General features: G+C 32.4%; 2 protein-coding genes across 4 annotated transcripts; one reads left to right on the top strand and one right to left on the bottom strand.

Moving 5' to 3' along the window:
- Positions 1-549: 549 nt before the first annotated feature.
- LOC132734068 (TNF receptor-associated factor 2-like) lies at positions 550-8114 on the top strand. 3 transcript variants are annotated; one of them, XM_060720778.1, is made up of 5 exons: positions 550-2123; positions 3715-3868; positions 5746-5815; positions 7650-7748; positions 7992-8114. In XM_060720778.1, the coding sequence occupies exons 2-5, from the start codon at positions 3735-3737 to the stop codon at positions 8043-8045; spliced, it is 357 nt and encodes a 118-aa protein (XP_060576761.1). In that variant the 5' UTR covers positions 550-2123; positions 3715-3734; the 3' UTR covers positions 8046-8114. The 3 variants fall into 3 exon arrangements, with proteins under 3 accessions (XP_060576761.1, XP_060576762.1, XP_060576763.1); XM_060720779.1 differs by having other exon boundaries at positions 3734-3868; XM_060720780.1 differs by lacking the exon at positions 550-2123 and adding an exon at positions 3456-3502.
- Positions 8115-8263: 149 nt separating this feature from the next.
- LOC132734072 (kinetochore protein NDC80 homolog) lies at positions 8264-25965 on the bottom strand. Its single transcript, XM_060720784.1, has 9 exons — positions 25933-25965; positions 23044-23188; positions 21826-22031; positions 20080-20229; positions 19265-19354; positions 18539-18631; positions 18007-18137; positions 10567-10669; positions 8264-9997 (listed from the first exon to the last, which is right to left on the bottom strand). Exons 1-9 carry the CDS (start codon positions 25963-25965, stop codon positions 9914-9916), a joined length of 1035 nt encoding a protein of 344 aa, XP_060576767.1. The 3' UTR covers positions 8264-9913.
- Positions 25966-26180: the final 215 nt, after the last annotated feature.

Genomic DNA, 26180 nt, shown 5'->3' on the forward strand with positions numbered 1-26180 from the left:
TGTTGTTTTCCCTTAGCAATAGCAACCAGTAATGTTTTTACACTTGCACTATTTCAGATACAAATATGAACTTTATGATATCAGTTTAAGGTTTAGATTTTATATCTGCTTTTGTCTATAGTTTACAATATTTCTTGTTCCTTGTCATGGAAAGTTTTTATATTCAGGTGAGCGATTTCAGGGCCATCATGCAGAAATAGCTGGCTTACTATCATGGCATGTTGGATCAAATAACATTTTGAAGTAGTATTTTTAAAGAAAAGGTTTATCAAGATTTATGTTTTCAAAGTCTTTTTTGTGGTATAAATTACTGTAGAGAGTTAATCTATATAATACCTAAGGTATAAGTCCTATTTCCCAATATTGGATTTTACTGATTATAAGTTTTTTTTTTTACTTCTTAAGTCGTAAAAATTATAATATACTGGTATATTGATTTTAAATAAAGTTTTTTAAATAATAGTTTTGGAAAGATTCCAAAGATATTGAATTTTAGGATCAATGCTTATTACATGTATAAATTGTCAACTAAAATCGATTTTGAACAAGTCCATTTAGTTTCAGTTGGGAAAGAAAAAACAATGGATAAATATTGTAAAATAAAAAGATAATGTTTATGAAAAAAATATTATTCAGTATAAGACTAAATAAATTAAAAACATAAATAAGTACAATAAAAAATGTGAGAAATGGGAAGGTCATTTAATAAGGATTTTTGTGAGAACCTCTATGATCATGGATAAAAAAAAGAGAGGAAATTTCTAACAAAATTATTTTGATGTCTATCACACTTTTATATGGAGGATAACTTGAAAATTATTGATGGAATTTGATAGTGACCAGTGAAAGGAAGTGCAGTGTCACAGAACCATTACTCTACCTAGCTTTTTAATTGAATTATGCCTGTTCAGAGTATAACTTCTAAATTGTCAATGATATTTCATTGAAACTTCACACATTTATTAAGAGTGCAGTGTTAACAAATCATAATTCTACAGAGATTATTTTTTAATTGTCTAAAGTATTGTAGGAATTTGGTCAACACTTCATATAGTGATAGAAGTGCAGCATCACAGAACCATAATTTTCACTTGTTTAAATTAAGAATCATACATTTTACAAACAATACTTAGAAATGTTAAAAAATGCTTGTCTTAACTATCATTGAAACTTTACCCATTTATAAAAAATGTGAGAAGTGCAGTGTTTAAGAACCATAACTCTACATACTAAGTTTTTAAATAATCTTCCTTATAATATTTAATGATATTCCTGAGAATAACTTTTAAGTCTTGAAACTTCAAACAATGAGAATGATCAGTGAAAGGAAGTGAAGAGTTGAAGGACCAAATTTCTACATTGCTTATTTTTTTAATTATCTCCCTTTATGATACTTTAAAATGTTAACTAATGCTTATCTTGAGTATATTATCTAGACTGTCAGTAAAATCTCACTGAAACTTCACTGTTATAGAAACATGTGAGAGAAAGGACAGTAGGACATTACTCTATATAACTTATTATTTTAATTATCTCCCTTTACAACTGGGAAATAACTGAAAAAGTATTGGAATACTCTTATTATCTTATATAGAGAAAGTGCAATAAGAATTCACTGCCTTCAGCAATATTCTTGTAAAAGATATCATAATGGAACAAGAGTGATTAAAAAAGTTCTGGTTAGAAGGCACATCAAAGCAAAAAAATTATGTGCATATGGTACACTTTCTACATTAAGTATTATGTTGATGTCAAATAACTTACTCAAATTCAGTTTATGAAACTGTCTTGCAGTAAAAACTTTAGAACTGGTACATAAAACAATATTCTTTAAAGAACTATGTTTCACATGTCTGAAACACTTTATAACACTTTATACATATAACAAGATGTGGTAGTAAAACACAAATGCTTCAGTCTTGTACTTAATAATAAGTCATAGTGAAAAAGCCTGACTATTGAAAATGACCTCAAAATTAATCAAGTTCTTCTTCAGAAGTTTGATGTGTCCAAGTAGCAGGGATTCATTCTATGAAATGATGAAAGTGTTCAAAGATGTCAGCAGACAACAAAAAAGCAAGATGCTCTTGGTTTATCTATATATGAAGGAGCATAAAAGCAAAGTAAGTAGATAACACAGAATATCTACTATAAGGAATAGCAAAAACAAAGTTCAGACAGTTGTTTATCAAATCAGATTGAAAAAAGTGTCTAGAATAAAACAGATCATTGATACCATAATATTATGCTTCTTTTCAAGGTAGTGTATATGACCAGCACTTATTTAAAATATAATATAAACAAATAATAACCAAAATTTATGTTTATGCTGCATTTCAAAATTCTAAGACCATGACTGCTTTGCACACTTGAAACATTAGCTGCTAGAACTTGTTTATGGAATACAAAGTATCCTTATGAACCACTAAAATACTACCTAAAGAAGGAGAGACAGAATAATTCTCACTGCTAATTCAACAATATCCTGGGTAATATACAAGTTAGTAAAGTGGTAATACCAATAAAAAAAAAAAAAATAAAAAAAAGATGGCATATTTAAGAGTCTTGGGAAATGGCCCAAATTTATTATCCCAAAGACAAGCATGATGCTTCAACATCTTCATTAGCTTTTAAAAATTTTCAGAGTTCATAACTTGACATAATTCAGTTAAAATCCAGGTCAGTTTTATAGGCCTTAGGCAGTTACCTCCAATTATGATCCCAAAGACATGTAGTTTTAAGTGAATAATTTCAGTAGTGTTGCGTACATAATGTTAACCTTAACTAGGAGTTTTGCTTGTTAAAAAAGCAACATAGTTTAGGCAAAGTCCACACTAGGGTTATGGACCTTGGACAATGACCTCCAATAAGGAAACCCATATGTGAAGTCACCTGCAAATATCTTTAGAGGTAAATGAGATATTGTACTGCCAACACCTGTGTGAGAAAGGTAGCCTCACTATCAGTTAGAAAATTCTAGCTAAAAATCTATTTGCTAGACTTCATATCTGGAGATGAGCACTACCACAGGTTCTCTAAGATGGCTGGGTTGAAATAATTTTCCATTATTGCACAGACTTTGATTTCTGCTACCAAACTAGCTTACTGAAGTTTGTTGGCTCTTGTATTGTCAATGAAATAATGCATGGAGGGCTGCTCGTTTGTAATTTATCATTAAAGCTCGATCGTCACCAAATGAATTTTTACAGAATTGGTACGACTTAATAAAAACACCTGTCTACAAAAGTATACATTACAATATATAAGACAAGTCATTCGGTTTTTATATTTTATAGTCAGTGCTAAAGAATAAGTTAATGATTCAATGCAAAAACATAAATCTTTTGAATTTCGAGGTCGATACCTTCAAACACTAAAAACTTGAATTAATGCCAAATCTATTCAGTACTACAAATTTACAAATCAATACATGCGCGCGTTCCTTATAGAAGGAGGACGTAATAATCCAATTCAGTTTTGAAACAGAAAATTGAACCACACGGTATAATTAGCCTGTCAAAATACAATAAATCTGTTGAATATATATAAAAAAACGTATTGTGGTAAAATCAGAACTTTGTATTTCATAAAAAATGTCTATTTTGTAAATGCATTTCCTTACTGATCTTTTAATAGAACGTTTAGTTTCACAGAATATGCTTCCCCACCCATTGAAATTGTTGGCTTCAAAATAAACATACTATATTTTTTCAGATAAACACACTAGATTCAGAATGAGTAACATTAAAGTTCTGAGTGCAAGTAAAGGAATGCAGCTGAATTGTAGCCATTGCAGTGACTACCTTAACCTTGCTGTGGAGTTGAAACATGGCCACCTTTTTTGTGGAGAATGTTTCCTTAAGAAAGGGTAAGCTACATTCATAACTAAATAGATGCACTTTTTTATAAGTTTTTTCCTTTTATTTTCTGTAACAATGGCAAAATAATTAATATAACACTACATGAAAACGTAAACATCACCTGTTGTTGGAAACAGACAAATGCCCCAAAACCCATCCTCGCAGGGCCCAATAGAGGAACAATGACCTTTGACTTACAACAAATATATGCTTACTAAAAAATCGTTGTTACAAAAATATGGAAAAATTTACATAATATTTTCATATCCTCAGTGATCAATTATTTCAAAAAGCATCCATTAATAAATGACAAAGAAATGACCAAACACAACCATCAATGTAATATTTAACATCAAAGTATATTCCGCACCATTCTAGATATCAACCTGGCGTTTGCATCTAACAATTTTTCCAAATGTAACACATAAGTATACTATCTAATAAAATTTATTCCATCAATGACAGAATAGATAACTGGAGATGACAACCTATGTACTTTTATGAAACTAGACCTTGTATGTCCGAGCACAACCTTGATTTCTAAGCTACTAGACTTATCTCACTCATCACAAATTGATTTAAAGTAAATATTTAAGCCAAGTTATTACTTATAGACAATCAAGTATAAACTGACCTTTGGGCTGCTGAACTGAATAATTTTGACTATATGTCATCCTAATAACCAGCATATTTATGTATATTCATTACAAAGTCTGTTCATTTATAATCAAGAGCGATCAGTGATCACATGTGTCGCCTCATGATGGCAATTTCATGTTGGGACAAGTTTTGTGACAGATGGACAGACAGACGGACAGTGCACAACTAGACTTGGTACTGATCATTCCTGTAAAGTTTGGATAAAATTGCACCAGTAGTTTATGAGGAGTAGTCCGGACAAGCTTTTGTTTATCTGGCAACACACAGAAAAAAACACCTTTTTATCAAAGGGATATAACTCGGCAAAAAATCATTTAACCGGAAAACCCGTGCAATATGCGCAAGGACTTGAGCTACAGATCAATCCTGTAAAGTTTCATTGAAATTACATTAGTGGTATAAGAGAAGTAGTCGGAAACCCGGACAAACTTTAAAAATAAAAATTATTAAAGGGCCATAACTCTGACAAAAATCATTGAACCGAAAAATGCTGACAATATGCACAACTAGACTTGGTACTGATCATTCCTGTAAAGTTTGGATGAAATTGCACCAGTAGTTTATTAGGAGTAGTCCGGACAAGCTTTTGTGTATCTGGCAACACACAGAAAAAAACACCTTTTTATCAAAGGGCCATAACTCGGCAAAAAATCATTCAACCGGAAAACCCGTGCAATATGCACAAGGACTTGAGCTACAGATCAATCCTGTAAAGTTTCATTGAAATTACATTAGTGGTATAAGAGAAGTAGTCCGGACAAACTTTAAAAATAAAAATTATTTAAGGGCCATATGACAAAAATCATTGAACCGGAAAATGCTGACAATATGCACAACTAGACTTGGTACTGATCATTCCTGTAAAGTTTGGATGAAATTGCACCAGTAGTTTATGAGGAGTAGTCCGGACAAGTTTTGTGACAGACGGACAGACAGACAGACGACGGAGAAGTGATCCCTATATGTCGCCGCTACTCCGTAGAGGCGACACAAAAAGCTATGCACAAACAAAGACTATGATGTTTGATGTACAAGTCTGACCTCAGTGTTTGAACTAGAGACCTAACTCCTATGCACAACACGTTTTAATTTTTGTTATAAGCTTTTAACAAAAATATAAACCTCATGATACTGCTTTCCTAGACATTTTAATAGTTTAATATTAGTCTACATCAACATTTGTAAAATTTTGCTTATATTGTAGTTTCAACATTTTGTATTATAGAAACAATAAATCATTTTGCAAGCGGTGTATAGAAGAAGGAATTGAAGAATCAGAAGATTGTAGCAAGCAGGTAATAGCTATTTTTAACATGTTTATGTCAGGAAGCACATAACATGACCCTATGTTACATCAAAAGAAATTAATTACAATCAATTAAAAAAAAGCATGAAATAAATAAAAAAAATTGTTTGTTCTGCAAGATGAAATTACATTACATTATGAGCACCAACTGTTCAATCTTAACCTGTAGCATCAACCAAACTGTCCAAACTGCAATATTTTCTTTCATATCTGATCAAAATTTAATTTATTTTCAGGGTTCCCACAAAGAAGAGAAATCAAAATTCCCTTACTTTTCCCTGACCAAAGCCATTTTTCCCTGACCAATAACAGCGTCAAGTTTGCACAATCTTAGAGCATTAAATGCATTTTTTATACATGTATTACCACCTCCTCCTCCCCAAACAGCCAACCTATTTTCTCAAATTCTTTATTTTAAATTATTCAAGATAAAAAATACATGAATATTAGCGAGCAATTGTCATAAGCAACTTTTCTTGTTTACTTTCAACAAGTATGAGTAAATTTATCCAAAATGTAAAGTATTTGATAGTACATGTTATGCTGAAAGATGTTTCATTCTCTTACAAATGCAAAGAGGATTGACTAAAACAGGCCTGTATTTTTATAAAATATATGATAGTTATCAATGGAAAACTAGTGTTGGACAAGAAACAATAAGACAGGTAATGAAGTGGCTACATTAAAAGCAAAATGCAGTAAAAGCTAATAATACTACTAATAAAACTAGCTATGGCAGTTAGTATTTCAAAGTTATGGTTTAATGCATATGTGCAAAAACACAACATGGCACTAAAATTATTGGTACTTAATCGAAGTCCACTAAGTGTTTTCTCAAGTTTCTCAATATCTTTACTGGATTCTTTTATAACTTTTCTTTGACCTTGACCCTGAAGGCATTGCACTTGGCATTTTACTTCACAAGCAAGTCCATTTTCATATTTTTTCAGCCTCCTGAGCAGATTATCAGCCTCTTTCACAAGAACAAACCATAAATAGCTCAGGAGACAAGGGATGCTTAAACTCCTTTTAGCTTCTGCCTTAATAAGATAGTTACTAATAATGACAAAAATATCCAGAATCTTCCGGCAGAAGCATAATCATTTTAAGAGTCAAAAAATATAAAAATAAAACAGACGCTTAGAATCAAAAATAACAATAAGATACCCAAAATAATGGAAGAAACTGCCTTAGCTTTTAATGATTTTCCTTCTTGCTGTTTCACAAAAACATTATTTTCTACAAAATTCCCTGACTTTTCCCTAACTTTTGCTTATTTTTCAAATTTCCCTGACCAATTTCAAAATTCCCTGACCTTGAAAAAAAATCATTTTTCCCTGACTTTTCCCTGACCGTGGGAACCCTGATTTTAACTATTTCAAGCACAACAACCTTGTAAATGCACAAACATATGAGCTGTGCCATGACAAAACCAACATAATGGGTTTGCGACCATCATGGATCCAGACCAGCCTGCGCAGTCTGATCAGGATCCATGCTGTTCGCTATCAGTTTCTCTACTTGTTATAGGGTTTGTAAGCGAACAGCATGGATCGGATCCTATCAGACTGCGCGGATGCGCAAGCTGGTCTGGATCCATGTTGGTTTTGTCATGGCACGGCTCAATTACATATTTATTATTATTTAGTAAAAACTAAACAGGAGTTATTCATAGTTTGTAGATCTTTTTACATTTTGAAAAAAAAAAAACAACACACAAACAAAAAACAGCTGTTTCAGTAATGTGTTGTTTTGTTCCGTAACTATCAACATACTGCAATAATGTTGCTCTTCTAACCAGTTTATTTATGTATCATTTTCAGGTCATCTGCAAAAGAAATAGAGGAGCTGAGCTGGATCTGTTCAAAATGCCTGCTTTATGTATGAAGTGTAAGAAGAAAGGAACCTACGGGGAACTTGAGGTTATTAATAATCTGATAATGTAGTTTCATATCAAAACCTATTTGCAACAGCAAAGAGATTAAGGAAAATTTATGTAGAATATCCAGCGTATAATTTTAAATACAGTTCTGATTGAGGTATCATTCATATACATGTACTGTGAAATCAGGCATGCACGCACACATAAACAATATTCCTTATTATTATTATAATATTTCACTAAGGTGATTTTTTTTTTCATAAGACCACTCTATATTTTTCAGAGCCACAAAGATTCCTGCCCAAGAACACCTTGCTGTATGTGTGTGATACAGTAAAGAACTGTGTACCAGTAAAATAATCATCCATTATTTCCATATATCATAATGTGAGAATGTGACATGAGTTATTATTTCATATTAGTGTTTTCAGTCCATACTTCAATGGTTGAAAAAAAGCGTTTTACCGTTTGCATAGATTTTTCTACTTATTCAATTTTGGCCAAATATTCAATTAAAATACATTAAAATGAGATTCATCATCAAGAACATCATTATCATTACAGAAAATATGAATGTTTTTCAGGCAACGTGTCATATCCGATTTTACGACATTTTTTTTAGATGTTTTAAAGTGTGCTATTTTTAATAACAGATTGATAAGGAAAGTCAGACCTAGGTAGAGTAGGACTCATTGAGGCGTGAAAGTTAATATCAATTTATGTCGATTGTGTGGACAATTTAATAGATTAGCTCATATATTTGATACATTTGGACCTATGATGTTTCAGTTTTGTCAAAATTTTAGTAAATATCATGTATGTGTAGGAATACGTAAAGAAGTGCTGCACGTGGAGTGTGAGATAAGCCCATGTGAGATAAGATTTTCCAACACCGCTTTTTTTAGTAACATTTACACATTTTTCAATCCGGTTAGTGAGAAGTTGAATATCACTTACTGTAGGCTATCAATATTACTTAATCTTGAATCTATCTCTTTTTAAAGGACCGTTTCAAGTCATGTGATTCATATATTAAATGTGCCATATTTTTCTTTTTTGTAAACAAATACTAATGATGTTTATATATGCAATAATTATGGATGTATGTTTGTGAGTTTGCATTAAATCATCTTCAGTCAGTGATTACACGGTATTGTTATTCTTTACCATTACTAATAAGTTTGCTTTATTCCACTAAAAAAAAAAAGTGAACAATTTTAAATGTTTGCTATCAGATACATGTATTTATATCATTTTAAAGAGAAAGATAATAATCACAAAACATTAACATGTAAACTATAATATAATTTTAGACATATGCCTTAAAATACAATGACTTTAGTTCAACATACATGTACTTTCATTTACTCTTCTTCTGTATGTTCAATGCAAACACATTATCTGTCAGTATATATAAATATATTAAGACATTTTACAATAATGTTTCAGACAATTAGTAACACAACATACAAAAGGTGTCCCAGAATTATTAGACTTTTGTTGTAACTTGAAAACGAACAAAAGAAAATCTTTACTTATCAGGGTTTTCGTGTTGAAGGCAAGGAAATACATCGGAAAAGTTTAAAAATTGTGGAAAAATGTCAAACATGTACGTAATGGATCAAAACTGATTTGTCAATAAATATCAGAAAGTTATTTTTTTACATAAGCATCCATTGAGATTATCGGAGCGTTCTAAATATTAAACATGAAGTGGAAAAACATTCCCACAGCAAAATAAAGATGTCATATATAAATTTTGACTTTTTATCATGCTTTGTCTTAAGAGACTGTTTCATTAAGCGACCATTTTGGGTGTTTCCCTTGCGCGGTCGCTTAATACAAGTTTGACTGTACTAACAGTTTATGTAAGCAAAAATAATCTTAGAGACCTCAAACTGTCTTCCATAAACTCAGATGTTGATGTTCTTTTCAATGTCTATTTCCACACGTATTTTAAATCTTGTTTTGTAACTATTATTTCAGGAAAAAAATGATCATAACCATTTTAATAAATATAGATAGCTTCTGTACACACTTGCTGCATAACACAACATGGCTTTATTCACAGCATTCAATAAAGAAATACTTTGTGTACAAAACATTGTGGATTAAATATTCTTCCAATTCTATACAACTTGTTGTCAGCTTAACAACAAATCTTTGTTTCAGTTCATTTAGTAAGTCACAAAACTATATTTTCAGTCACTCAATGCCCTTCACTTTGGCCTCCTGTCTAACCTTTTCTTTTAATGCTTCAGAATCCTCATGGGCTTCTGCTAACTTGGCCTAAAAATATTCAACATACCTTACTTACGATTTTGTCATAGACAATGTAAATGAAATTCTGATATACTTCGATTATGGTTGCATCATTTAAAACAAAATGAAGGCATGCTTAATACAACTGATAACATTGATAAGATACACATATGCTGTATTTTTTCATTTTAAGAGTTGCACATTTATAACTTTAAAGATAATGAACGTCTCTATCAAGATGACATGGTCCGTATCCATATAATAATGCATTTTGTTTGCTGCTACCATGAAATTCTTAAAAATCACATAGGACACTGATAGTGTCCATAAAACTTCAAGCAAAGTTCTATATACATGTATGTATACAACGTTCTATGCAAAAATAGAACTCAATTTTCTTTCATTGTTTTTAGTTGACTTATAGAATAAACATAATAATGCAATAATGAAACTTACAATGAAACAGTTTCTGAATTAAAAGTTTCGTGTTAACAATGTCTTTGTGTTTCCTGTATGAACTTAAAGATAAATAAAATATGTGATCCTATCTGCACATACTTTTTAACACCTTTCTTGTGTATAATAATATTATCTACCTGCATGTTTTCCATATGTTCCATAAAGGTTTGAAGAGCTTCCTGCAAGAAATTTTTATGCTGTTCTAACTTTCTCCTTGCCTTTTCCCTTTCTTGTAATGACCTATTTGATAACAAATATAAATTGATCAGTGCACATTCCAAGTCAATAAAATAACTATTTCATTAAACTTTCAGGTATTCATCTCACCAGCCAATATATTCATTTGAACATACATTAATATTTGTAGTTTACAAAAATAATGTTTGAAGAATTCCAAATTACCTAAATGAAAGATATAAGTTTGCATATTTTCTTTATGTTCTGGAAATCATTGCTTAACACAGTGGATCTTCGGTAAGACGAAGTGGAATGGACTTGTGTAAAAACTTAAGACACATCGGGACTTTGTCTCATAAATCAGCTTCAATTTAATGACAAAATTTCAAGCCGTCAAGTTTTACAAGCTAGTTACAAAAGGCGTAACAAAGGGAAAGGGCGATAACTAAACTAGCTTATACTAAATATATCCCGTGGATCCACATGACACCGAGTCACAAAAGTTTTCAAACAAAAATAATTACAACAATTTGAAAGACAACAATTAAAGCATTTTTTTTCCAAACATGTATGCATACAAAGGCTGTTAGAACACACAGCTGTGTAAATAACTCGTCACACAAGTTAATCGGAAATCATCTTCACGGCCAGAAAAGGTGTAAAATATGTCTCAAGATTGAAGGTGTCAAAATAATCAAAGGACCTTAACTTAGTGCTCGCCAATTTTTTAAGCCAATCACCGACGAGGATTTTTCAAATCTTCAGGTTTCAAATGTTAATAGAACAGATTTTATATAAACTGGACGTTTTATATTATAAAACGCAAGTGGGCGGAGCTAAGTTTCGAAGAGCGCTAAAGTGAAATATACGCATGTGCAGAGATCTTGAAGTTTACTCCTACTAATCAATATTTATGCATAATGTTTTTTCCGTACACGCACATATATATCGTCACTACGGCATAGAATTAAAAAAAGAGATTCATTGAAATGAAAACAGGCAAAATAACAGTAAAAATGTTTTATTACTTACGGAACCAGTATCATTTTATAATTTCCAAATAAAAAGTTCACTTATTCCAACAAAGTATGTATGTAATATTTCTTAATTTTTATGTAAATATTACAGCCCGTGCCACTGCAAAACCGAAAGTAGGGTGTTTTTATTAATTTTAAATTTATTTTTGACAATTTACTGCTATATGTCCGAAGATGATATGTATATGAACATAATAAATATGTATGATGCATATATAATCAAGCTACAGATTCATTTCAGCCCGAAAAATATGTCGAGGTGACGGGCGAGGCAAGACATGTCAACTTTTTGTAGCTTATTGTGAAGTTGCAGTACATGAAAATCGGGCACATGACAAATCAGCACATAAGTGTTCCGTGGTATACATCTTTTCTACCTGTCATACCTCCTTTCCTTATTACAATGAATTTTTACTGCATTGTTTTTACTGCATACTCCATCGCTGGTTTGTTTTTAGCAGAGAATGACCTGTGTATGTTCAAAGAGGGTACCATTGGAGAATATTTCGCAAATAGGGTACTGATATGGATATGCACCAGGATATTGTCTGATTTACCAAGACAGAATGCGGGAATAAGCTATGCAAAACACGTGACCCTGAAATGTGTACCGCTAACTCTTCCAAATATGGTTATACACATTTAGGCTATCGTGTGACGTCACGCAGTGTGTTGGGCGGAAAAAAATGGGCGGAGCACAAAGCCGGTTAGAGTGCATATTGGATGTTCTTCATAAATAAGAAAGCTACAGTCGCTTCGCAAGCTCCGCTCCTTTTTACCTTTCTTATTTACGAAGAACACCCAATATGCACTCAAACCTATACTTATTTATGGTAAATTATACTGGATTTAATCTATACGGTCTACGGTCAAAAACACATTGAAAAATTCGACAAAGAACATTTCGAGTCACCTACATGAAAGATTATAAAGGGGAAAAAAATCTGGACTTTTATTTTACTTCAATAAAATGAGAAAATCGATTTATTAAAGTTTGACTTATCGAAGTTCTAGTGTAGTTAAAATCCTACTTGAAATAGCAAAAAATTTTGTTCCAAAACATTTTATTTTGTTAACCTACAATAGTCATAGGTTTTTAATTACTGAGACATTCTATGTTGTAAATCTGTTGAAAACCAACCTTTAGATTATGGAACCAATAAAAATTTTCTGTTCATAAACAATAATTCTGTTTTGCATAAAATAGAGGCTGAAGATAGGTCCTTTCCCAATGCACAAAACTGTTAAAAAATTCCCAATTTCATTTGAGAAACTATGTAAGCACATTTGAATTTGTATGGTGAGTGCAAGTAGTATGTTTATTGTCTAATCAAATGAATAAAAAGTGAATGTTGAAAGGTTTTGTTAAAATTTCCCAATTTTCTTCTGGATTTGATGCTTTTTATTTTCCTGATTTTAAAAGCATTGGCTGTTCCTATAAAACAGTAAAAAATGGGTCAATGACAGAAAAGGCCAGGATGCATTTCTATACCATATATCATGAGGTTGTGATGTTATGAAAAATGTTTACCTTAATGTCGAAAATCTAACTAAGTTTGTAAACAGGAAATGGATAAGTGACAGACCTGAAATTGAATTCCACAATATGGGACCACTAGTTAATGCTGTATGACAAATATCAAGAGGCTGTGATAAGTAGTTGCTGAAAAAACGTTATGAAAATTTCCCACCATTGACCATTAATGTCAAAAATTTAACTAAGTCAGTAAACAGGAAGTGGATAAGCAACAGACTCATTTCTTACCATTGACCATTAATTTTGAAAATTTAACTAAGTCAGTAAACAGGAAATGGATCGGGGACAGACTTGAAATCGTATCCAACCATATGGAACCACATGTTAATGCTGTATGCCAAATATCCAGAGGCTGTGATATGTAGTTGCTGAAAAAACTGTTACGAAAATTTCCTACCATTGACGATTAATGTTGAAAATTTAGTCAGTAAATAGGAAGTGGATGAGCGACAGATCTTAAATCGAATCCCACGGTATGGGACTACTAATTAATGCTGTGTGCCAAATATCAAGAGGCTGTGATAAGTAGTTGCTGAGAAAACTGTTACGAAAAATATTTTCCCAGCCGCCCGCCATTCATCACACTATAAACCGGGTTTGCACCTGTGCAACCTGGCCAAAAATTCACATAGACATTTTATGAAAATATTTTATAAAATATAATTAAGATTTAACTGGGCTCCTCATTGACCTTTTGATTAAGAAAGCTAATTTAGAATCACTTGTTGCTGCAGACATACATGTTTTTGCTAAGGGACTATTGATTTGATCAAGTGAATACAGCTAGCTTATAGGATGTGGTTCTATTAAGATGTTGCAAGCTTCTGATACATTTGCTTGGATCCCTGACGTCTTTCTCCACAATTAAAGCTAAAAATTCCCATAAAACCAAGAAAGAGTTAGTTTGAATTAAAACCTACAGGAACAAATCAGCACGTTCAAAACATGCTTATTCATTTCATGAAATGAAGATAAATTTATCAATAGATATTTAAGAAGAAAATTTTCACATAAAGAAGAAACATAGTTGTAGTTTATGATACAAACTAGTCTTTTGTTACAGGATGATTAAAGTTTATTCAATATCTTTTACAAATATATGAGCCGCGTCACGACAAAACCAACATAGTGCGATTGCGACCAGCATGGATGCAGACCAGCCTGCACATCCACGCAGTCTGATCAGGACCCATGCTGTTCGCTTACAAACCTTATTACAAATAGAGAGATAGCGCACGGGCATGGATCCTGATCAGACTGCGCGGATGCGCAGGCTGGTCTGGATCCATGCTGGTCGCAAACGCACTATGTTGGTTTTGTCGTGACACGGCTCATATAATGAGTTTGTTTTCAACTAAAACTGAAAAAAGGAATAATAAGCTCTTTTAAATAAATGACTAAAGGGAGACTACTCCATTAAAAAAAATATATCAAAGCTTTCTATTCAAAATTACATTAGGATATTTTTAGAAATAAATAGAATTCAAGCAATTGTGAAATGAAACAGTATACAATTGTATGTCTAAATATAACAAAAGCTGCGCATCCAAGCCCAGGTCCAGTGAGTGTTCACAAAGATTTAAGGATTATGATCAAAATTAGGTTCAAATTTAAAAACCCTAATATTTTTCATTGTTTATCCTAAAAGATTAATTCTAACACAATCGGAAATTTTCCTATATAGACAAAGAAGGCCCGAAGCGTGCATTATTCTACAACAATGCACTCGCTGGTCTTATCATCTCCCTGTGTATTTTTACATTGAGGGCGCCATTTAGTTTGAAAAATCTGATAAATAATAAACATTTTTTGTCTAATTTTGTTGTGAAAACTATCTAGAATGAAAGAAAATGGTCTAACTAAGAAAATGAATCTGAACACCAATATCTTTAATTCAATGTAGCGCCAAACAGCATGTGCAAAACAATCAAATCGAGAACGCTATTCTAATGTCGCAAACGAGTTAAGTTTTACAATTATTTCACTTTTAATAATTTGTATTTCGCTTGAAAAATTATAGAGTGAAATAAAATAAACAAACAAAATATATAAACGTTTTCAAAATTCATTATTCTCAAAATGTTTCTACACAGGGTAGATTAAATGACAGTTTTTCAACCCACTGGAACAGCCTTTAAAGAACGTTTCTATTGCAAACCCTGAGGCGTAAACAAATTTAACCACCAAACATAAAGTCCAACTTTATAATGATAATTATATTTTTCTTGACGTGTTAGAATGGAAGTAGATATTAATTCTTCGTGCACTATTGTATAATAATGCACGTTTTTCGTAATAAATCACTCAGGGCTATCGGCCTTCGTGATTAAATTACTACGCATTTGAACTCAAACCGTGCATTATTCTACAACAATGCACTCAGAATTGATATCTATTTCCTAAATATTCAATATTTACTTGATGAAACTGGACTTGCATAACATGTTTATGAAATTTTAAATAAATTTATTGCTATCTTACAAGATATTGGCATTTCACAGTTGATCCAAATATTGATTTGATCCTAAAATGATATACTTATTTTAATCTGATTATTTTTGTATTTGTTTTGGTACTTGTCAATTTTATCCCCGAATAGGATTGTTTCTTTGCAAATAAGGCCCCCACGGTTACACATTTAAATGGATTTGTTTCGATTTTCATTTATAAACGTTAACGATATTTTTTACCATTTAATCGAAAGACCATATTGCTTACAAAATATCTTGATCATTGACTGTAATGATAGATTTTATCAATTCTAATTGGTTTATTCCAAAGTCAACAAGAGCCATGTCAACATGGCCATCCCTCGCCGAATGTGTTTGCTCATTGGAAGAATGTATATGTAGTAGAGCAGAATAATTCCATTTTAAGAGGTCTTTTGGTAATGAAAACTGATGGCTATAGTGATTACAGATTTGAAACCTATGTGAATACTGATGGCTGAAAATAACAAAGGGCAATAACTGAAAAATAATGCAGGGTAGGTTATCATTCTTGTGTGCTGCATCCCTCCTAAGTAAAATCTATCCACCTATGAAGTTTCAAGTTGATACCTCAAATACTTTTTGAGAAAAAAATTGAATTGAAAAATTAAGTATGAAAAATAACAAAGGGCAATAACTCAAAAATTATAAAAGGTAGAGTTATCATTCTTGTGCACTGCACACCTCCTGAGTTAGATCTATGCACCTATGAAGTTTCATAATGATATCTCAAAGGCCTTTTGAGTTATGCTCTGGACAAAAATTAATTTTGAAAAATAAAAAAAAGGCAATAACTAAACAATCATGCAGGGTAGAGTTATCGTTCTTGTGCACTGCACTCTTCCTCAATGAGATCCATCCACCTATGAAGTTTCAAGTTGATACCTCAAATACTTTTTGAGATAAGCTCCGGACAAAATAGTATGAAAAAGAACAAAGGGCAATAACTCAAAAATTATGAAAGGTAGAGTTATCATTCTTGTGCAATGCACACCTCCTGAGTGAGATCTATGCACCTATGAAGTTTCATTTTGATATCTCAAAGGCTTTTTGAGTTATGTTCTGGACAAAAATTAATTTTGAAAAATAACAAAGGGCAATAACTCAAAAATAATGCAGGGTAATGTTATCATTCTTGTGCACTGCACTCCTCCTCAATGAGATCCATCCACCTATGAAGTTTCAAGTTGATACCTCAAATACTTTTTGAGATACGCTTTGGACAAAATAGCATGAAAAAGAACAAAGGGCAATAACTCAAAAATTGTATAGGGAAGAGTTATCATTCTTGCGCACAACATTCCTCCTCAATAAGATCTATCCACCTATGACATTTCATGTTGATATCTCAAACACTTTTTGAGTTATGCTCCACTCAGGTAAAAAAAATTAAGTATGAAAAATAACAAAGGGCAATAACTCAAAAATAATGTAAGATAGAGTTATCATTCTTGTGCTCTGCACACCTCCTGAGTGAGATCTATGCACCTATGAAGTTTCATGTTGATATCTCATAGGCTTTTGGAGTAATGCTCTGGACAAAAATCAATTTTGAAAAATAACAAAGGGCAATAACTCAAAAATTATGCAGGGTAGAGTTATCATTCTTATGCACTGCACTCCTCCTCAATGAGGTCTATCCACCTATGAAGTTTCAAGTTGATAACTCAAATACTTTTAGAGATATGCTCCGGACAAAAATGTCGGACGGACAGAAGGTCGGAGACTATTTCTATATCCCCCGCCGCCTTTTCGGCAGGGGATAAAAACGAAAAAATGGGTGTTTACAACCTTTCACACAGCATTGCCGTGCAATAAACGCTTGTGACATAATAAATTTTTTGTAAAGTTAATTTTCCTTTGATCTTTCAAAAGAGAGAAATGGGAATACAATGCAGAAAATGTGTGCCTAAACAATCTTGATAAGCCCTGGACATTATTTATTTATTTATTTGTACATGTATGAAAAATAGAAAGTAAGTCATCATCTGGCGACTCGAATACATGGTGTAGTATAGTACCGTACATAGAAGTACCACCATTTAAACGGTATCGTTTCGGTTCTTAACAATTGTGTAAACGTTTACATTTAAATTGTAAAATGTGGGAGCCTTATTTTCAAATACGCCATCTTTTATGTTTTCCCTAAGCAATTTAATGTTATATCAATTTTATGTTATTAAGCAATGAAAATAAATTTAGTGAACACAAGCCCGATTACATCAGATACTTTTATATAATCACCTTTAAACAAATCATGTAAAAATTTAAGACATTGATTAATCATTAATTAATTTTCGATTAAATAATGCAAATATAAAAGTTGTTAGAACAAACCAAGAGTCTAGTTTTTTCTTCTCGGTTGAAGCATCTTGTTGGGATAGGAACATGACACTTTCTAAATGTACCATCTCATTCTGTAGCTCTTCTACACACTCCTGCATTCTCTGTATCTCCTTCAAATACATCTGTACATACAAATGAATAACAGCTGATTATATATCTTAAATGTGATGACCTGACAAACACATGTTGTGAAGTAACAGAATACGCAGTTATAATATTGATAAAGACAACTTTATCTTAGAATACAATCTGCATTAACTTTTAACATCTTTCTAAAAATCATGAAGTTATGAAAACGTGCTTTGTCTCAAATCTCAGGATTTTAGTTGGTCTGTGTAAATTCTGCCCTTGTTTCTGGCCAATCAAATCTGGCCTAGGAAAATTTGTGGTCTTTAGCCTTTTGACAATAATCTTGATTTAATCCGCTAAAGCAAATGTTAATGTAACTACACCAAGATGAAATGATTATGTTTTACTGATGGCATAATGATGAGACATGTATGTTACTTGTCAAATACAACACCTGTTTTTTAGCCTCCACCTCATCCTCTGCTCTCTTATATTTACTCTCCAATAAACCAACCTCATTCTGTAGATCACTCACATACTCTGATGCCTGTAATACATTTTATATACAATATAACAATATAGTGAGATAATAACAAATACGGATTTACCTATATTTACATTAAAATGCTTTTACTTAACCTAACACACCTCAATTCATATAATGGACTTGACATGCTATGAATATAGAAATTTTCGTTATTATAATAAAAAGTTTAAATGCTGTTAAGCTAAAATATAGCAAGAAATGGTAAAAAAAAACAAGTCAAATTACATTGATGTACTTTATGCAGGCGGCACTGACAAGTTACTTATTTCTCACAGCAATCAAACTAATGTTACAATAGCTGTCTGATTCAGATTTATTCCCTTATCTGTTTCTTTTGTGCATGTTTTTTTTCACTTTGTCACAACACACCATTACATATATTGAAACTTGTCCCCAAGCTGAGCTTACACTGGAGTAGCAACATTTTAGATGCCTCTCTGTGCTTTATTTCAGAACAATCATGTACCTGGGTAAAACAAACTTTTCATTCTAATAGCTTCCGCAAATTTTATTTTATTAAGTATTTAACATGTGAGTATTTTATTACTAAGGGATCTTGATATCCTCTGATAAGAACAATGGTCCTAATTTTGAAACTACTTCAAACCTTGTAATTCAGTTGGTAAACCTTACCTGTTCTAACTGCTCCTTTACTTTGATCTTTTCCGAGTTCTGACGATTTGCAGTGTCCGCACACTGTTGTTTCAAAGTTATCAATGCAGGCTGAACAATAAAAGAAACATAAATCATAACCTGATGTATTCCTTACAAAACATTGACATACCTACATAGAAATAAAAATTGTCTGGTTGACTGAAAGTCCTTGATCAAGTTATATTTATAATGACCCTACAATGGTATGACTATTTGTGTTGCCAATTATATATTATATATCAGAAACATAGTATCGTTAAACCAGCAATATCATACTCTTTAATAATACAGGCTGGTAATCTGAATTTTCCTGCTGTCACATTGTTTAAGTCTATGCAACACAAGCAGTATTATGATGTTTTATTCAGCTTTACATGAATTTCAACACAATTTTGATTACATATCTGAGAAAGGTCCACTTAAATGGCTTTCCTGGATGACTGACCAGTGATTTACAATTTCTACGAAAGTGAACATCTACTAAATCTCACATGATTTCTAAGTGGCAGAGTAAATGATGGGCACAAATGTATATCACATCAAGGTTACTGTGATAATGACAATAATGACATAAGAATATATCAAATAACATATCAGATACTGCAAAATGTCATTTAATGTTTAGAAATACTTTATAAAAATAAACAGAAAACATTTTCCAAAGTTAAATAAAACCTATTTTCTGTACTTTTAACACAATGTCAATTTTCATCATCTGGTAAAAGCATTTTTAAAGGCAAAAGCTTCACTTTTTCATTTGAAAATGCACAGATGTATATATATATTGATCAAACCTTTATAATATCTTGGAAGTTGGACAAAGTGCCATCAGTGTAGGCAGTTTTCTTCAGTTCATAGTCAATACCAGATGAGTTTTCAGCTGTAATAGGTATTAGCTTCAAACTGTGAGCCAATTTATTATATGCTTGACACTTTGACTGGATCTGAAAGTAACACAAAAGCTTATTAAATATTATATCTATTCTATTAAGTTAATTATTGCATCATAATTATACAGAATGCAAATTACTAAAATGGTGCATATTATTAGTAATTGTATCATAGTTTGGGGACCTTTCTGTTGAAAATGTGTCAGAGTTAAATCATATACATATACATGCCAGTGATTTTTCTACTTATATAACAGACTCCGAAAAAAGGCCTCTTCCCAATTGAAATTTTCTTTAAAATCATGCAGTTTTCCCAAAAATCTGAACTTAAAGCAGCTTTTTTACTTCCAAAATCAGCATTTTTAGCGATTTTTTTTCCCAAAATCAAGAGGCTAAGGCCTCTTCCCAATATAGTGAGAAAAATCACTGCATGCACAGTGCGTTAACTGGAGTGCAGGTATTAGTTACCCGCACTCCAGAGCATGCCCATTGATTGCCTCATTTTTGCTGGGGTTTACTTATTGTGATGGAAAACAAAGGGCAAGCCACAGAAATATCATATTCAGATGCTCGTTCATTGGTTACTTTTTCCCCGGGTTTCATATTGTGACAACAGGGCACGTTTTTATGTTTGACTATGATACAAAATAGAAAGAACATAAAACACTCCGCAATCTGATTAACACTAGGGAGCTACACCCCCTCATACAAATCAGATAGCCTCGGGTTTCGATACTCTTTCTATTACTAAACATATGAGACAAAGTGAATGTTTGATATAAGTTTTTTTCAAGTATATACTGTATAAGTGGATAAGTTAGGCATGTGGAAATATTGGCGAAGTTCGCCAATTGATGAAAATCGGTAAAATTTCCTCAACTAACATGTCATTAAATTCTACCCTTTAACAATTTGCTAATATTTCCTCACGCGAAATGTCTTTAATTTTTAATTTACTAACTTTTCGACACACAGAAATATCCACTTGTACAGGAGATGATAGGACAATGCCCAACACAACAACTGTTCACTTTAATATGCCAAACACTATTGCTCATCTAGACATATTAGACAGACAGGTGTGCTGATCATTTCTAGAACAACTTTATCTGACTAACTGTGGTGTACATAGCAAGGTAGCTATAAGTACTAATCTCATGTAAGTCTCTGCTATGACCTGCTTGCAGACCAAGCTAAGAACCTCCCAAATATACAAATACATTCTACTTGATCACAACCATGCCATATAGAGTAAATTTGCCACAGTATAGTGTGCCATCAGAAATACTAAATGACACAGAAAACTCTATTTCCAAATAATTTTTCAAGAAATAAAGCACAAATAATTTTTAAGAAATAAAGCACAAACAAATAATTTTTAAGAAATAAAGCACAAACAAATAATTTTTCAAGAATTAAAGCACAAATAATTTTTCAAGAAATAAAGCACAAACAAATAATTTTTCAAGAAATAAAGCACAAACAAATAATTTTTCAAGAATTAAAGCACAAACAAATAATTTTTCAAGAATTAAAGCACAAACAAATAATTTTTCAAGAAATAAAGCACAAAGAAATAATTTTTCACAAATTAAAGCACAAACAATCTAAACACAAACAGTTTAAATGGCAACTAAAATAAAGAATCACCTGTTCAACTTCTTTTGAGAGTCCTATCTCCTCTTTCCAGATATCTTCATCTACAGCTTGTATATTTTTCTCAATGTCGGCTTTCTGTCGCTCTAGCTCTCGTGTTCTCATGTTAATACGTTCCACATCTTCCTGGGTAAACTCCTGGTTCTCATACATTAACTGCATTTTCAATACCTTCGCATTCTCTGACTCCAGTTCTATTGCTATATTTTTAGTTTTAAGAAATATTTGTGAGTATTACTAAGACACTTAAAGTTAATTTCTGCAGAAATATATAATGATTAAAACTTTAATTACAAGTTAAAAATCTTACATATTTTAAAGGGGCCTTCAGCTTTTCTAAAGGTAAAATATGTTATTTTTAGATAAATCATTTCGTATAATTGCCAAATCAAAAAAGGATTTAGGTGGAAAATAAAGTTACAGACAATAAAATACATAAACAATAAGGAAAACCCTCTATACCTCTACTCTACCAGTCAGCTCTCTTTATTTAAATTAGTAAAACAGATGTTTTGTCTCCCAATCTTCTTTTTTTAGAAACGAACATCACGTGTTTTTGAAGATGGCTTATTGGGCTTAACAGTTATGATGCACTTTTCCAAGATAAAAGTAATGAAATATTTAGTTTGAAACAATTCAGAAATTTTTTCCAACAGAAAATAAAAGCTGATGGCCACTTGAACTTTTACAAACAAATGTTTGATTATAAAACTGTCTGTTGTTAATTAGGTAAACCAACAATTCAACCTCAAGGCAGACTACACATAATGTGCAGCCTAACCTGACTTGCTTTAACCCGACCTGCAACTGGTTCCATAGGCAAAGCCAATATTGCTCTGCAGAAAATTACATCTGATGAATTAAAATCTGAGAAGGCACACAACAGTAGAAGAGGTTTCTTAAATTTTTTATCAGCTGCCAGTGGGTCTAAAATCTAACAGTTGATGTTAAGATATGATATCTGCTATCCAGCGTTACTGGTAAAGAAAATGTAAAACATTATTTCTCTAGCCTGGGTAGAAATACCAATCATATGAAAGCTAGCTAGTTTCAACACATGAAATATTATATTCAAAATAAACAAAACATTTCTAATCATTTTAAATGCCAAAGATAGTTTTTCCTAATCCTTGATTAACACTTACAAAATCTGTACTGTTGTAACTGTATGTTAAAATGAAACAACTGAAAATGTTTTAAAGTGTTACATACCCAGATTAGCACAAAGTTCCTCGACCTCGGTCAGTTGTTGTTCCTGTTGTCGTTTATGTGTCTCTAACTCATTGAGGTAACTGACAAGTCTTTCATCATCATGTTGTAACAATTGTAATCTCTGATTGGCTGCCTTTAAATGGTCCTAAAATAAACAACAGAAATCTTTGTTGAAATGTGTTTCTCTTTTTATTTATTTATTCAATCATCTATATTATTCTTATTTTTGGAGTAAGTGATTCCAAACCAAATGCCTAAAGAGGTCTTACCAAATTATATATATTTATAAGTGTACATATCCTTTGAATATTTAGAATATAAACCGTCCACAGCAGAAAATGTCAAATTATAGAAACAGAGGACCTTAAAGAATGACTTCACGCTGACTTATTTCTTCCCTAAAAAATGGTTGTTATAGTGCAAACTAAAAAAAATATAGAAATTATAAATTCCCCTTCTGACAGTTCTTAAAATATTTTGACTAGCCATAAAATATAACTTACAGGATCTTTCTAGAGGAGTTCTAACTGTTGTTCTAGTGCATTGTTTTCTTCTATTAGACCATCAATGCCACCTGCCCCTAAAAACTTGTGTCCTGATAATAAAATCTTAAATTTTGATAGCATATCTAAATATTCAAATGCAACAATATTCTACAATTAAATTTTTTGTTGTTTTTGTTGGGTTTCAAGTTGCACCAACACTGTAAACGACATATGGTGACTTTCCTCTTTACTGGTGGACAAGGACATAGGGTGCTCCTACTGTTCAAGTATCTCCTATTGTAATAAGTTATGGAAATTTGACTCTCTGAGTCTGTACTGCATTAAATTTGTAGACATATATAGTCAGATAGTGTAAATAATGTTTTTAAAAAAATTGACTTATGACCATGTTACTTCACAAGTATTGATTGGACAATACACAAAGTGCAATGACCTCAAACTCAAAAATGCCCCCTTCAAGTTTAAAAAAACTCCTCAAAATTCCTTCTGACGTATTATTGGATAAGGATTTTACACAAAGAAACACCATGACCATGACTTTTGATTTAATTGCCTCAAAACCATTTAAGTTACCTACTGGCAAAGGAAAATGTCTCTCCCAAGCTTTACTTATATATGTTTATTACTTTTCAATTTATTTGGCCAATGCAACTTTGACATAATCAGTCATCGAATTTAGCACTGGTCCGGTGGCCAATGGCTAGTGAAAACTAGAGGATGCTTTTGTAAAAAAGCGCATGTCTCCCCCACTGCTGAGAATAACTGTGAATGGAAATGGAGATAAGATAATGTAAATACCCGGTAGTCACTTCAATGAAGGCTGTCTATGGATGGTTTCTATTGTTAAGGTTGTATGAGAAGATGCTTCCTAAACTGTTTGTTTTTAACCAGGTATTCAATTTTGAATATGTCTCCCCCCATTTTGAGGGTTGTAGGTCAAAAGGAACTCTAGTTATCATCCGGAAATGAGAAATTGACCAACGGTCACTGTGACCTTGACCTTTGACCTACTGACCCCAAAAACAATAGGGATCATCTGCTCTATAAGACCAATCATCCTATGAAGTTTGAGGGCTGTAGGTCAAAAGGAACTCTAGTTATCATCCGGAAACGAGAAATTGACCAACGGTTTCTGTGACCTTGACCTTTGAACTACTGACCCCAAAAACAATAGGGATCATCTGCTCAATAAGACCAATCATCCTATGAAGTTTGAGGTCTGTAGGTCTAAAGGAACTCTAGTTATCATCCGGAAACGAGAAATTGACCAACGGTCAGTGTGACCTTGACCTTTGACCTACTGACCCCAAAAACAATAGGGATCATCAGCTCTATAAGACCAATCATCCTATGAAGTTTGAGGGCTGTAGGTCAAAAGGAACTCTAGTTATCATCCGGAAACGAGAAATTGACCAACGGTCAGTGTGACCTTGACCTTTGAACTACTGACCCCAAAAACAATAGGGATCATCTGCTCAATAAGACCAATCATCCTATGAAGTTTGAGGTCTGTAGGTCTAAAGGAACTCTAGTTATCATCCGGAAACGAGAAATTGACCAACGGTCAGTGTGACCTTAACCTTTGACCTACTGACCCCAAAAACAATAGGGATCATCAGCTCTATAAGACCAATCATCCTATGAAGTTTGAGGGCTGTAGGTCAAAAGGAACTCTAGTTATCATCCGGAAACGAGAAATTGACCAACGGTCAGTGTGACCTTGACCTTTGACCTACTGACCCCAAAAACAATAGGGATCATCAGCTCTATAAGACCATTCATCCTATGAAGTTTGAGAGCTGTAGGTCAAAAGGAACTCTAGTTATCGTCCGGAAACGAAGAATGGACGGACGGACGGACTGACGGACGGACGGACTGACGGACGGACAGGGCAAAAACAATATGCCTAATTAGTTAGGGCTGGTGTAAATTTTAAGAAAATTTAGTTAAACATATAATAGAATAAATTCAAAACTGGAATTCGGGCCAGTTAATTAAAAATCTTAAATTAAATGATTGCAAGTCACCTACTGGTCTAGGCAAATGTCCAAGTTACATAATCCATGGATCTCTACTTCTTAAGAAATTGTCCAGAAAAAGACAACAGGGTGTATGTAAATATAGACTAACAAATCCATCCTTGTATGCTTTCCAATTTTTAAGTGAGGGCATAAAAAGTCATGAGGGTTTTCTTGAGACTTTTCACCCACCCATCATGTGACTATTTTTCTTTTACCCCACACAATGAAACATGTATCATAGCTAAAGTTTGTGCCTGTTTTATAATATTTAAACAGTTTTACCCATGTACATAAAAACTGAAAATGTAAATTACTTAATGATGTTCTGAGAAGATTGTCTTCCTCCAAATATTCATCATTACCATCCATGAACGAGTGGTATGTACTACATACATACTCAGGCCTCGACACTAACTATTTTAGCAGGTGGTACGCCGGACCACTAGATTTGAAAGTTAGGTGGTCCTTCCAGAAGTCAGGTGGTCAGTTATCATTATTATATCTTTTTACTGCAAATGTAGAAAAAAATGTTTAAACTTTATGACAAAGATGTATTATTACATAATCTTTAAAGAAAACAGATATTTTTAGATATATATTTTTCCTCTAA

Source organism: Ruditapes philippinarum, unplaced genomic scaffold (assembly GCF_026571515.1).
Source record: "Ruditapes philippinarum isolate M1 unplaced genomic scaffold, ASM2657151v2 ctg5060_1_1_1_1, whole genome shotgun sequence".
Taxonomy (NCBI): Eukaryota; Metazoa; Mollusca; class Bivalvia; order Venerida; family Veneridae; genus Ruditapes; species Ruditapes philippinarum.

Excerpts from the sequence above, each read along its gene's own strand:
- LOC132734068 (XM_060720778.1), top strand. The coding sequence starts at position 3,735 with ATGAGTAACATTAAAGTTCTGAGTGCAAGTAAAGGAATGCAGCTGAAT. Across the intron at positions 5,816-7,649 it reads CAGAAGATTGTAGCAAGCAG|GTCATCTGCAAAAGAAATAG; the intron begins GTAATAGCTATT and ends TATCATTTTCAG. Across the intron at positions 7,749-7,991 it reads GAACCTACGGGGAACTTGAG|AGCCACAAAGATTCCTGCCC; the intron begins GTTATTAATAAT and ends TATATTTTTCAG.
- LOC132734072 (XM_060720784.1), bottom strand. The coding sequence starts at position 25,965 with ATGTATGTAGTACATACCACTCGTTCATGGATG. Across the intron at positions 22,032-23,043 it reads GGAACTTTGTGCTAATCTGG|CAATAGAACTGGAGTCAGAG; the intron begins GTATGTAACACT and ends CTAAAAATATAG. Across the intron at positions 9,998-10,566 it reads AACATATGGAAAACATGCAG|GCCAAGTTAGCAGAAGCCCA; the intron begins GTAGATAATATT and ends GAATATTTTTAG.